The sequence below is a fragment of the Carassius carassius genome, chromosome 46, assembly GCF_963082965.1.
Source record: "Carassius carassius chromosome 46, fCarCar2.1, whole genome shotgun sequence".
In the NCBI taxonomy this organism is placed as follows: domain Eukaryota; kingdom Metazoa; phylum Chordata; class Actinopteri; order Cypriniformes; family Cyprinidae; genus Carassius; species Carassius carassius.
The window spans coordinates 15,782,776-15,797,518 of record NC_081800.1 but is presented as its reverse complement, the minus strand read 5'-3'; the positions used below and the strand labels follow the sequence as shown (position 1 = coordinate 15,797,518).

The following is a 14,743-nucleotide window of genomic DNA, read 5'->3' as shown; positions in this document are numbered from 1 at the left end:
GAGCAGAAGCAGTTCGTCCGTTTTGTTGGGTAGAGAGCGGAGATTTGCCAGATGGATGCTAGGCAACGGCGTTCGAAATCCGCGTTTTCTGAGTCTCACGAGCGCTCCCGCTCGCTTTCCCCGCCTGCGCGTCCTCTTGAAGCGTGTGATCAGGGCAGCCGCTCCGCCGACAAGAATGTCCAGCAAAACATCAGAATAGTCGAAAACCGGTGAAATATCGGGAGATGTGTGTTGCCGAATATCCAGCAATTCGTCCCTGGTGAAACTGATTGCAGGAATATAACTAAAGACAGGACAAACTAACAAAAACACAAAAACAACTGCAGAGCACGTCACGGAGGCAGCCATCCTGTATCGGCGCCACTTGTGTACAGACCAGGATGGGAGCCGAACAGAAGGCGTGCTTCAGTTGTTGGAAGTTGTTGGAAGCCTTCCAGGACAGAGACTTGGGCTGGCCCTTGAGGAGAGAGGTGAGTGGTGAACTGATGATACTGTATTGATGAATAAAACGACGGTAGAAGTTTGCAAACCCTAAGAATCTCTGGAGGTCTTTGACGGTGGTGGGTTGTGACCAGTTAATGATGGTGTCCACCTTCCTCTGGTCCATTTGGATCCCTTGTGGGCTGATGACATAGCCAAGGAAGTGAACAGTGGTTCTCCGGATGATCAAACGTTCAGGTATTCAGATGATTCCTAAGAGTAGCACAGAGAGTAGAGTCGGTGATTCTCTGACGAGACCAGACAGAGAGTGAAAGGAGGTGCGGGCTTAAGAAGTGGCAGTGATGAGCGGGTGCAGGTGTGGGGACTTCAGTAATCTGGTGATAATGAGCGGATGGGCGGAGTCGGGTGATTGGACTCTGATGGTGTGGCAGGTGTTACTGGTGACTCCGTGACAGTAACGTTATATTCTTATATAGCTTTAATATATGCTATATACTGTATATATGATATAGCATTATATATCAGAGCGCTGCCTTTGTACTTTTGACTGAATTGCCTAGCAACATTTATGATGGCTGTTGTTGTTATTAAATATTATTATTTAATAAATAATATTTTTATATAAAGAGTAGTATTTAATAATAGCATTTAGTTTTGGAAAACGGTGTGTGTGTGTTCGTGATGGTGATTTTAGTGACATTGTTTAGTGACTTTTTACAAGTCAGCAGCAGAACTGAAACAGAATTTAATTTTTACTTTCTATAACAGCTTGTAAGACGCAGCCAACAAATGTACTGAGCAGTGCTGTCATCTGAAATCACCCATAACAGATGAAAGGATAGCATGACAAAGAAATATCACTTTCATCAGTGGACGTTCGAACTAATGTTTTATTGTGAATATTAGATTGAGCTGAAGAATGAATACTGTGTCAGATGCAGGTAATCACACTCGCTCTGTCCATCCCTCTCTCATAATCTTTGACTCTACATAATAGGCCTACTCTGTTTTTAATAGAGTAATACAAGCTTTTAATGAAGCAACTCAAGGTTCATTACATTCAACCGTATCACAACTGTGCTAATATACAGCCATATCCCATTGCTACTACTATTTAATACAGCTGGTAGCAATACAAACACATAAATGAGACACAAAAGCCCTATTCGGATGGTAATTGTTTCTCAGGGCGACGTAAGTGATTTTCACCATTTACAGGGGGCAGTTGGTGATTTAATTGCCGTTCGAATCCAGGATGTCTGTATTTTTCTCTCACCACCCCCTGTAAAAATCCGGGCCGAATTACCCACTCTTTTTCGACAAACACCAAGGTCGTGTGGTAGTTTAACTGCCGTCCGAATCCACATTTCTGAATTTACGAGAAGAAATCGATTTAAAATTCAGTGTTTAACCCCTTTTGAACACTCCCGAACACCGTAAGGTAATATTGTAGCCTACTTCGGTGTAATTTGCGTACATATTTCTGAAATGCTGCAAAGCATTTAAAAAAACAATACTTCATAAATTCTCCACCACAGCGACTGGGAGCAGAAAGAGAAGAAAATAATGTAAACATTTGAAATCGGTCTTTATTATGGCAGCAGCAGGTATGCAGTTCAATTTTAAAATGTGTTTTATATATATATATTCTTATTTTTAAACAGGAGATTTAAATATTCAAATAAAAATAGGATTATATATTATAAAATATAAAAATAAGTATTTTAAAATACATTTTACACAATAAGAATACATTTGTAAATAAAATAAATTTTGTGGCCATGTGAGCCACGTGAGCAGCCACGTGAGCAGCGCGTTCCCGGGTTAGTAAGATCACAGAACTCGCTCCTCCACTGTGAATAAACTGTCATCCGAATCTATTAGTTTTATCACTGAGGTTATATGTAAATGTGTTTTTACAGACATCCGTATGAGAAACAATTACTGTCTGTATCGGGCTAAAGAGTGGCACTGGAACTTGGCGGTTCCTAGGACCTGTCCTGTAATAAGATCTCTTGTAAAGTACACTACTGTTCAAAAGTTGTTGTTTTTTTTTTTGTTTTTTTTTACAATTTAAAATAACTTCTATTAATAATTAATAATTTCTATTTTTAATGTATTTTCAGCAGCCATTACTCCAGTCTTCAGTGTCACTCGATCCTTCAGAAATCATTCTAATATACGGATTTCAGTGTTGAAAACACTTTTTTTTTCTTGATGTATAGAAGTTATAGAAGTTCAAGCATTTGCTAGTCAACTTAATGTTAAAAAAGTTAGGCAATTTACCTCACTCTAATGTTCACTTTTTGAAAACAATAATTACAACAAATGTTTAATTTGACCATTTTTTGCTTTGGTTATATGGTGTAATTTTCTTATATGAAGGCATGTTTTACTATTTAAGATGCCAAACAATAGATAATAGGATATACTAGGATTTCTAATCACACAACTCAATTCTAAATATGCAGCATCTTTTGTTAAGATACAGAATAACCACTGTTTTATCAGTTTTATGCCAGTACAGATCATTTCAACAGTAGCTAGGTGTTTATGTGACAAGACGTCACATAAACACCTAGCTACTGTTGAAATGATCTGTACTGGCATGTTTTTGCTAATAGTGCAATGTGCATGTGAGGGTGCACAGCAGCTGAATGTCTGTGTGGTAGATTCAGATCGATAAACACTTCAGACAATCAAGCTGTGTCAAATAAAGGATGTGAGATGTGAGGAATTTAATAGCATGTGTGTGTGTGCATGCAAACTGTGAGACATTCAGGTGGGGGGTGAGCAGATTACTTAGCATTGTCATGGGACTGGCTATGAGAGCGCTTAACATTATGCTTCATACATGAGTATTTGTTTCATTTTTTTTTATAGAATATTTCTCCAAATATTTTTCCAACTTCCAAACACTGTCACTGTCACACTGCCAAGTTTTCAGTGAATAAGTGAAAAATGCTTTCTTGTAATCTAAATTGTTATGGCTGGATTGACAAGCTATGCTAACTAGGGATTCAGTGCATTAAAAAAAAACATTGTGTGCTTTCCTCGCGGTCTGGAGGTTTTCAGAGACAGCATAATAATCAGAAAGTTCCTTTTTGGAAAGTCTGTTATCTTAGCGGCCATGAAAATGCCTCCGGTCAGCTTTTTTTGGCCACCCAAGACAAAATCCTACCTATTTGAATGGGGAAAACCAAAAACTGCTTGTCACATTCACGTTTAAACAACATATTTCAAATCAGCAACAAAATCTGATATACAATGACCCAGAAATGTTGTTGCTTATACTCAAATATCATTAAAAAAGCTTATATTTAAGGCTGATCCAGCCAATGCGCATATGCAGTTCTACAGTAGCATGTGTCTCAGGACATCCAAAATTGCATGCTCTCTGATTAGATACTATATTTGAATTTTATACTGTAAAACAGTTAAAAAGTATGTTCTGTATAGTATGAGTATGAGTAGTGTAAATTAAATTCATACATACTATAAAGGCTTATTACAGCATGAACAAAATGAAAGCACACTGTGTCCAAATCTGCTTGATTGGATCACGGTTATCACATGCATAATGCCAAGTGCACCCTAAAGTCTTGGGAAAGCATTGTACTGAACAAGCTGTAAGTATTATCACAGCCAAAATGTGTATCAAGATGTGATAATATGTCTATATTTACACAACAGGCACTGGAGCAAAATTGCAGTGATCATGGCTAGAGGCTGTGAGTCATATTTCAAAAGAGCACTTATTTCCATCAATAAACAGCTTTGTATAAATAGTACTTTTGAATTAGACTATGCACACTCGCACAAAACAAGACTCCAGTAGCCTGAAAGTGTTTGTTTTAACATGGAGTGGTTCACCTCATGGTGGCTGACGTGTTGAGGTCACATGACCTGATGTACTGATTTTATCTTGGTAAACTTGCTTTTATCCTTCATTTTCACTTGCTGAACAAATTAATCATGGGTGACTGTGAACAGCACATTTCAATGCCATTGGTTACAGACAACTTACTCTTATGTGATACGGCATTCAGGGCACTAGGTGTCATTATATATACAAGGCGACTAAATATGACCTTTTTTTTTTTACATTGCAGATCATGAACACTTATTGTCTTTACCCTAAACAGAAACTTTAATGTATGTAGAAGCTAAAACCCTACATTTTTCCTTTATTTTTGTCCTTTCTACATTTCTTCATAATTTAAAGTGCCTGAAGGAAAAAAATGTTTCCTTGAAGATGTTTTATTCAGCGCTAAATTACAAAATCACTGCCTGTCTGTCTGGTGTATTTGAATATGATTCTGTGAATATATAGGATTTTCGTTGTCCTTTGGTTATCATTATCCTTAAGAGACTGAGTCTGGAGATCTGAGGTTTCAGATGTTTTAATGATAAGCTTGCAGATCTCTTCGTAGACCCTTGGGTTTAGCTTAAAGTCTAATATGAGCAGGATATTTCTCAGATCGCTTTCACTTATATGGGAAAAAAACTCTCTTCTCCAAATCTTCTTGCAGTCTGTCGAGCTCTGGGACTTAGAAATAACAACTGTGTGTCATTGCTAAGAACATGGTCCAGATGCAGCAGACAGTGTTACAATGAATTTATGAATATGTGCCTGAAGCTGAAAGGCTGTTTACCTTTCAAAGTCTTAGTGTATGAGTTCTGCATTGCTCCCAGCAGTCCTTCAGTTTGAGAACCTTGGCTTTGTTTGTTGTAGCGCTCCGCCATTCTGAGATCCAGGGAATTAGGGGATTTGAGATTGCAGTGTAGAAGGAGCTATGAAATAGAGCAATCTAAAAACGGCCCGGATATGCCGATATTTTCCTCTGTGCAGAAGCAAGGAGAAAAGCTCCCCCTAAAAGCCTGGGATGTCATGTAGAATCATGTGCTGTGATTTATACAAGCGACCAGCTGAAGAATGACCCCGAGGCTGCATCTTGATTTTTACACTTGTCCAATTCTCTTAACACCTGGGTAACATTTGTCCTGTATTCTGTTTTAGATGCTTGATCAGATTTCCATTAGTTTTATATAAAATGAGAATATTAAAATATTTAATATATATAAATGAATATTATATAGTAAATATTTATGAATTAGCAGTGCATATTGGCTCTGAACATATGTATTTAGTTTTTTTTAATTAAATAAATAAAAGTAGGTATTTTATCCTTTATAAGAATGCATTTATTTGATCATAAAATACAGTAAAAACAGTAATTTTGTGGAACATTGGCAAATTTGCCACCATTATTCCCATCTTCATGGTCACATGATCATTCAGAAGTCGTTCTAATATGCTGGTTTGTGACATTTATTTTATTGTAATCAATGTTGAAAACAGTTGTGATGCTTAATATTTTTGAGGAAACGGTGATGCATTATTTCAGGATTCTTTGGTTAATAGACAGTTCAAACAAACAGCATTTATTTGAAATATATATATATTGTGGTATAAGTGGTAATAAAAACATACTCCTTTTGAACAGTAGTGTATATGTATGTATGCATATATTTGGTATTGTTACTAAAATCACAGAGCGCTCTACACTGAGCTGTCACATTGATTTATTCAAGCCGATGTAATTGATCTTGAAAATATGTGGCAAGGCTTTGGTGGACTCAGAGGCTTTAGACCTTCTGTGGTTATATTTACATAGATCCTCAGGCAATAGGCCCTATAGGAGACAGATTTATACTTTGCAGTGCATTTTTCCACCAATTCTGCCATCGATATTAAATGTAAATGTGTTCACATGGGAACGGAGATCTTGTTCAAAGGCATGATATGACCACCCCTCACCCCTCTGAGCTCTGGCTAATGGTGGTCACTGATTGTGATGCCAGTTCCTATCAGTGTGACTCCCTTTGTCCTGAAAATATCAGCTGTCAGAGATGCGTGGGAGGAAGAGAGACTGTGTAATTGAGGGCCACTGAGTTGGGTTAACACACAGTATCCCTGTCTTCCTGATTGCTCTTTGTGTGTGGGTAAATTAGGACGTGTTAGCACAGTTTTCTATTTTGCTGCAGTTTTACCCTGTAATTAACAGAAGGACCATGATTTAATTGGCTCTATTTCAAAGTTCAGATGACCCTCTAATGTTGTTGTTTGTCGCCTGGCGTTTTATGTCCTCATACATTAATTCTTTATCTCATGCTGTCCTTTGAGCACACAACAAGGCTCTTTGTTTTTGCTCAGGATTGGATGATGAGAGCTGACAGGGCGCACGTCGCGTCTTATGGCTGGGTTTCTATGGAAACCAGGTTACATTGGAAGACATTTGAAGGGAAAACCCTTGGGCCCCAGTTTGTTCTCTGACTCAGTTTCAAAACAAATCTTAATTGAATTTGTGGGCCTCCTGATATTACTCATGTGCTCCAGACGCGGCTCTACCCCAGTGAACCTTGTGCCTGTGGAGGAGGGGGGAAATTAACAGCCCCCTCCTTTCATGTGCTATCTCACAGAACAGCATGTTCTCCTCTCTGCTTCTGCAGCATTGGGCTGGAAAGTTTCACTGAGCAACAAGAGAGGCATATAAGGATGGGATACAGGTTCCACAAACATAAATACTGGATTCACTGTGCATCAGAGATTCAAGGTTGTTTTTTTTCAAGATGATAAATAATCAATAAAAGCATGACAGCATATCTATATTAAAGGGGAAGTTGCAAATCCGATCCACTTACCTGTGCTTTAAATATATGTATGTATGTATGTATATATATATATATTGACTCATTAGGTCTATTAATAGGAAGAGAGAAAGAGAGAGACCTAGTGGGTCAATGGAATTTTTTATCCTATCTGTTCTTTTCAAAGTTAAATTTTTATTTAAAATCCAATTGCTTTAATACACCTCTTCTATGATGAGGATATATATAGATAATGTGATATTTATGAATTAATATTTCATGATTTTGTGAAAATAATTAAATGATATAACATTTTTGTGTTTGTGGTCAATTTCATGTGGTATGACTCCTCAAACACACATACTACTAAAAGATAAAGGGTATATAAAAACCTTTTTGTAAATATTGATTACACTTCATATAGTGAACATACAAGGAAATTCTTGATCTTAGTCTTGGCTTTGATGTTAGTCCAAGAAACAGGTGAGGCTTTTTTCCAAATCATCACTCTAAACACTTTAAACTTTACAACCTCTGTCCTGGATAGCCGAGAAAAATATACTTTGACTGCCTGATTACATTTATGAACCATTATATGCATGGCTCATTAGCTGATAATTATAGCCAGTGTTGTGTGGAATATCATGCTGGTTGGCAACCAGGTCTATGGAGAGTCACAGTGTCACAATGTTTGGATTCATTATCCATATCTCAGTGGATGGAAGAAAACCCCAGGGCTGTACTGTCTTCTATACTGCTGTCTTCATGCTGATAAAAAAACCAATTCATCGTTAATGTCCTGTTTGCATACCATAAATTCTCACACAGGGTAATATAGCCTCATTATTTCATTAATTTTGGACATGAAAAGGATTAAACTAGCATTCATATACATTTTATCGCTAATTTTATACATGATTAAATTTTTTATTTAACCACGCCTGTCCAACACCTGTTTAACCTGTCCATCTGCACAAACTTATTAGAAATCAAAAGACAACAGAGGCAAACCAGTGGGAGCCACATTTCAGAGTCTGGATAATTTCAGATGACAAAACAGAAGCTATATGGCAGCGTTTGAATGTGGAAATCCTCTGGACACATAAATCCCTGGAACTAGAAATTTCAAATCCACTTGGGATAAATCCTGAGCCCTTCAAATGGACACTTTAGAGAAAGCAGTTTACAGAAAAACCTTGACAGCTTATTCACATGAAATGGGGAACTTCAGCAAAAATGCGGCTTGTAACATCAAAACTATTAGAAACTTTAGAGAAGCTATATCAGCACGTACAGTATATGATGTGTAATAAACAAAAACAAAAAAAAACAGATCATTTAACCAGTATTTTGCTCTTGTTTATTTTTTAGAAAATATCTAAACATCCTTAAAGCAAGATCAATTTACTTAGGAAGACAATTGTTTATACCTGTGAAACTGAATGCTGGTGTTATGGCTGCTGAAAATATGGCTTTGTCATCACAGCCTTGGTGCAAATATATACACTATATATATATTTTTTTTGGGATTTTAATTTGCTTCCAAAGTTTTGATTAATTTCTCCAAATCTTCATTCTGACCATAAGTCTTATTTAATTTTTATTGTGTGCTTACAGTAGTCAGGTAATGACAAACGACTTGGCAAGGAATGAAGAACTGAATGAAGAACAAAAGTTCTAAAAGACTCTAAATTACATAAGGCCCCGGGGCCCTTTGAATTGTCAGTAGAGATTTATATTCCATTTGAACAAGGACACATTGTACACTCCTCAGGAAGCCCAGCGAAATCCTAGCATGCATTATTTAAAATAAATCAAACCGGTCAAAGCAGCGGGCGTTGGGATGAAAAAAACGTAATCAGTATTTCGAACTGTGCAAACACATCTCAGATGAAAAAATAGAAATGAATTCAGCCGCCTCAATATTATTGCTATAAAACCTTTAGAAACTGTATTCCATAGAGCTCCCACACAGAACGACAGATCTCTCTTTTCTTTTAAATTAATGTTTACATGGTGCTTGTCAGCAGTCTTGGAGCTTCTCCGGTCCATTTGTTCTATTGCAAGCAAATTCTCTGTAATCATGAAGAAATGAGTTTGAGCTTGCTTTCCGCCTACATGCATAAGACCCATTGATGTGTGGAAAGCTTCGCAGTGAGAGCATTTGATATTGCTGCGACATCTTCCGCTAGCATTGTTCCCTTGGAAATGGATTACAACCCAGTATCTGTAATAACTTTAATTACATTCCATCATTTCTGCACTGTGTGAATGTGAGTGTTTGGTTTGCACAGGATTACAGTAAACAAACCCCATAGATAAGAGTCATTGCTCATTTGACCCTTCTAATGCACTTCTCTTTCTGTCTGTCTCGCTGTTTTGACCATCTGTTTCCCCATATTGTGCGGCCCATTGCTTCCGCCCGGCTGTAGACATCGCTGTTGGCTTCCCCATCGGTGTGATAATAGCGTGTGGCTTGGCGCTGCTGTTGCTCACTGCATTCGTCTCCTGGAAGCTGTGCTGGGTCCCTTGGAGGAACAAAGCCCTCTCATCAAGTTCTGCAGCCCTTGCCCCTGACGACTGCCCCTCATTTCATTTACCATCTCTTCTGCCCAGTCCTCAGCCATCTGAGGTCACTATGGCGACTGAGAAGGAAAAGTATCCTATGGCGTCAATGGGCTTCCTGGAGGCAGCTGTTAAAATAAGTCACACCTCTCCAGACATCCCTGCCGAGGTGCAGCTCTCCATGAGGGAACACTTCTTGCGCCGTACGCAACGCATGCAAAGACAGACCACAGAGCCAGCGTCATCCACCAGGTAACAGTGCCAAAAAAACATCCATGAACACACACATACACCACTGTTCAAAAGTTTAGGGGTCAGTAAAAATATTTCAATATGTGTTTTAATATAATATTCTAAAAACAGTAATATTGTGAAATGTTATTGAATTTTAAATTTTAATATTGTATTATTGTCATTTATTTAGATTTTTTCATATAATTGTATTGCATTTTTATGCATATGATTTCATATTTTACATAATTGTAAAAATAATTTAAAAAAAATGATAAATTGATGATATATTTTAGATATACTTATTACAATTCAAGACACATTATTTATATAGCACTTTAAACAATACAGTGAAGGAAGTTTCAAAGCAAGAAGATAAATATGAGACAAATTCAATTTCTGCTGTAAAGTAGCTCTATAAAGACATTAGTGTGTCACTGTTTAGTTTTAAATAAGTTCAGAGTTGAAAAAGTTACTCAAAAGTTCAATTATGAAACAAGTACAATTCAGCTATAAGCAGCTCTACAGGAGGCAATAGTGTTTGTTACTCAGCTCAAGTCAGTTTAATGTTGATTTAATTAATTTCAGTAACGGTGTTAAAATGTTTCAAAATGCATCATTTATGAAACAAACTGGATTGAGCTATAAAGCAGCTCTACAGAAGAAAATAGTGTCATTATCTACAGTACAACTCAGTTTAAGTTTTGTTCTCATCCAGTTGTGTCAGTACAGTCAAATAACCTGAGTAAAAATTATTAATGAATAAGTGTTATTACTGGATATAGAGCATTTTGGAATTCTGTGAAAGATGGAAATGAAAAACGTTTAAAAAGGAAGCTTCTTACCCAAGGTATGGGCCATTAAACCCCTTTGATGACTTTTGAGAACAAAATTACTGAATATTTTCATTTATTTCCCATATTTTTGCAGTCATTGCTAAATATAATACAATTTAATATTAACTACACACTGTTCTTTAAAGGGACATCTTTAATTCATTTTCAGCCCATGTCTGCAGCCATTTACACACCCGGTGCTGCATACACATTTACACATTTCATTAAAAATATGCAGCATTGTATATACCTGAAAGAAATGAATACTATGAATCACACTGTCAGAGCATTCACAGTAGGACACAAAAGACATCATCAATCACAAATACTCAATAACAGAATCTCCCAGAGGAGATGAACACTGACACCAACAAGAGAAGTGTAAAAATATTTAGATTTGAAAAGCATATTGCTGATGATGCATAAATATTTAGAGAAGAGTGAAGTCTTTCATCTGAGACTGCTTTGTTATTTTATGCCTTCAATAATGTATTTCCGAGTCACTTCAGAGTAATCCCTGGAACCAAGACAAGTTCTGCTCATGCATACTTGATTCATTTTGGGTAGTTCCAGGACACTTAATTACAGCACTGGAGTTGTCCACTTGAAATTAAAAATTTGTCATGTACGATTTGCCCATTACATGTATTTTGCCCCTTCAGTATTTGGCTGCTCTTGAAGATTTTTCCACTACTTTCTGTTATAGAGCACTGGCAAAGCAGTAGTTTCATTCATATTTATGAGTTAAATATACCAGCATTAATTTTAAAACTCCTTTTGAGAACAAATGTTACATAATGAGTGAAATAAATGCTTTTTAAGGTTTGTGTTTTCAAGAATGAAAGGGCCAAATTAGTTAATTTGAAAGGGTAGCAACACAATATTGGCAATGTACCATGTATTTTATGGGACAGGAGATAACAAACCTTATGATGGCAAAGTGCATCAAATGTGAAGGACCTCCTTCATAAAATATGGGCAGCTCAGTATATTTTAATGTATGAAGATGTGTTGTTTGCTGTTTGTATGTTCAATAATTGGCTTTTACATTGCAATTGTTATTTGCGTAGACTATTTATTTATTTATATTAGGGTTGCCACAATTCTCAATAAAATATTGAACTGTCCAGTACAACATTTGCATTTCAATACGTGTATGTTAACTGCGTTTTTTGTTCTTTTTCTAGTTTTCCATTTCTGTGAGTTAACACATTAACCCAACCCCCCCCCCCACCCATATTGTGCTTTTTTTTTTTTTTAAACACGCCAAACATCTTTCACTGTAATGAGAAGTACTTCTAAACCTGCACTCCAAAAAAAGAGAACATTATAACATGTTTCTACTCCACAACATCAAACGAGTGTTTGAAATAATTTCCTTTTGTGATCTGATGTGGCTACTTATTACAGAATGAGGCAATAAATGTAATAAATGTAGTAAAGCCTATGTTTATTAACAATGCATTATACATATACTTATATATTATGAAAATACTCAAGATGACTTGAAGAAAACAGATAAAGCATATATTGTCACAGTCGAATGTTTCTTGTCTTCATGTTTCATCATTCAAAATGTTTCTATCCTCTTTTAATTCAGTTATAGTGATTGCTGGATGCCTTTGTCCATATTAGGGATACCACTGAAGAGAAACATTTTCAGTTCAAATTAATATTTTTTTGTGACCCCTATATTAAGGAAAAAAATGCATTGGGCAGCATTTTAGTTTCTAATCCAACTTTTTCTGAAAACTCATCAAATCCCTCATGCTACTCTTTCTCTTCTTTATCTCATTTTTGCAGGCATAGCTCCTTCAAACGTCACCTTCCCCGTCAAATGCAGGTCATGAGTCTGGACCTGGGAGATGACTATGATGTGGATGAGCAGCCAACCAGCATTGGCCGTATCAAGCCTGAACTCTACAAGCAAATGACCACAGAGAACGATGAATCCGGCAATAGTAAAGGTGGCAAAAACTGTGGCAAAATCAGCTTTTCCCTCCGCTATGACTATGAGAATGAGATGTTACTTGTCAAGATACTCAAGGCATTTGATCTCCCAGCCAAAGATCTTTGTGGCAGCTCTGACCCGTATGTCAAAATCTACCTGCTGCCAGATCGGAAGCAGAAGTTCCAGACACGAGTCCATCGTAAAACGCTCAACCCCACATTTGATGAGTCCTTCCAGTTTCCGGTACCCTATGATGAGCTTCCCATCAGGAAGCTCCATCTCACTGTTTTCGACTTTGACAGGTTCTCACGGCACGATATGATTGGGGAAGTCATACTTGACAATCTGTTTGAAGCGTCTGATCTCTCAAGGGAGACCTCCATTTGGAAAGACATTCAGTATGCTACCTCTGTAAGAGAACCCTGCTGCTCTCTTTTCTCTTGATACAACAAATTCTGCTGGTCTTTAAGTCTATTTTTTTTAATGGGAGAGGTGTATAGCAAGTATGCTCAGATATGTATTGATCACACACTGATCAGGTTATGCACATTAATATACAATAGGATGCAAAAGTACAAGACCACATTTTTAATACAAATTGTTTATTATAAATGTAATTATAAGCCTAGAAATGGAGTAAAATGTAAAAAAATTCATAACGTTTTAGTATTTGGTTTGAGAACATCTAACCAGGTGTACATAGAAGTTCACATTATTAGTTTCACAAATTGGCTTATTTGTTTGGCGACCAAATCATTCCTAGATCTTTCTTGTTTATTTCTCAAATACTCAGATTTTTTTAATCAAATACTCAGCATTAAAAAAAATCTGAATATTTGAGAAAAAAAAAAGAAAGAAAGATTTGGAAATTATTTGGTAATCAAAAAAAGTACAAATAAATAAATATTTATTTATTTATGCTTATAAATGTATATAAGCCAAAAAAAATTGGGGTCAGTGTTTATTTTTTAATTTTTGGAAAGACAATACTTTTAATATCAGCATTATTTTGATCAAAAATTACAGTACATTCTTACAAAAGATAATTTATTTCAAATAAATGTTATTCTTCTGAACTTTTTACTCATGAATCCTGAGGAAAAAAAATCACTTTTTTACACAAAATATTAAGCAGCACAATTTTCCATGAATGATGATAAGAAATGTTTCTTGAAAATTCCACTTTGCCATAACATAAATAAATTACTTTTTTAAGTATTTGACAATATTATAGTTTTTATTGTATTTTTGATCAAATACATTCAGCCTTGCTGAGCATAAGAAACTTTAAAACATTAAAACATTAAAAATCATACTGACCCTGACCTTTGAATGGTAAGATATTCAGTGTGGTCTTAGACTTTTGGAACCCACTGTATCACAAGATAATATGAACCTGGTGAACTAAGTCTGATAAATATTGGTCATCTGCAGCATTCTGCACAAATAGTTTAATTTTGGTTGGCGAGAGAAGGAAGGATCCTGAATACTCAGCAAGTGCTCTTGATATTGCACTGCTCAGACAGTCTGTGCAAATTAAAAAATCCATTGACTCTAAATAACAATGCCATGAGATTCCAGCTAAGGTACATGAATTAGCTTGTTGCATTATTGACATGGTGTTTTAAAATGCAGTCACAATATTCAACACGTTCTCTGCTGTACACCTGCTAATGCTAAGACAGCCAAATTAATGGGAATTCTACCCTACCCTCATTAACTTACAGATAAGGTAGTAGCTGACACATGAAGATGACTGACACATGCTGATTGTGCATGTGTGGACAAAATAATTGCCTAATTTTCGTAACGGCCACTAATGAGAGGTTCTGCCAATCACAGCACAATATCAAATGCTTAAGTTAACCTCCAAAATAGGTTTTGAGGTCATCTGAGGTTAGCTGATCACACCATAATGGCAAGCTAAATGAACTTCAACTGCTCCTCGATGAGTCTTATTTCTCTCTGTTTTCTAAATTTACAGCTATTCTCAGAGGAGCAATTCAATAAACCTGTGGTTATTGCTTTCGTGGCAGGAGGCTGGCTGCCCCTTGAACAAAAGCACACA

The 14,743-nt window shown here is 36.4% G+C and overlaps 1 protein-coding gene across 1 annotated transcript in view; it reads left to right on the top strand.

Annotated features, from left to right (window-relative positions):
* The window catches only part of LOC132129038 (synaptotagmin-6-like), a 49,224-nt gene that overhangs the window by 23,634 nt on the left and 10,847 nt on the right, over positions 1-14,743 (top strand). The window contains exons 2-3 of the mRNA XM_059540452.1: positions 9,525-9,909; positions 12,528-13,086. Coding sequence (XP_059396435.1) covers positions 9,525-9,909; positions 12,528-13,086 — 944 coding nt within the window. The remainder of the gene's footprint in view (positions 1-9,524; positions 9,910-12,527; positions 13,087-14,743) is intronic.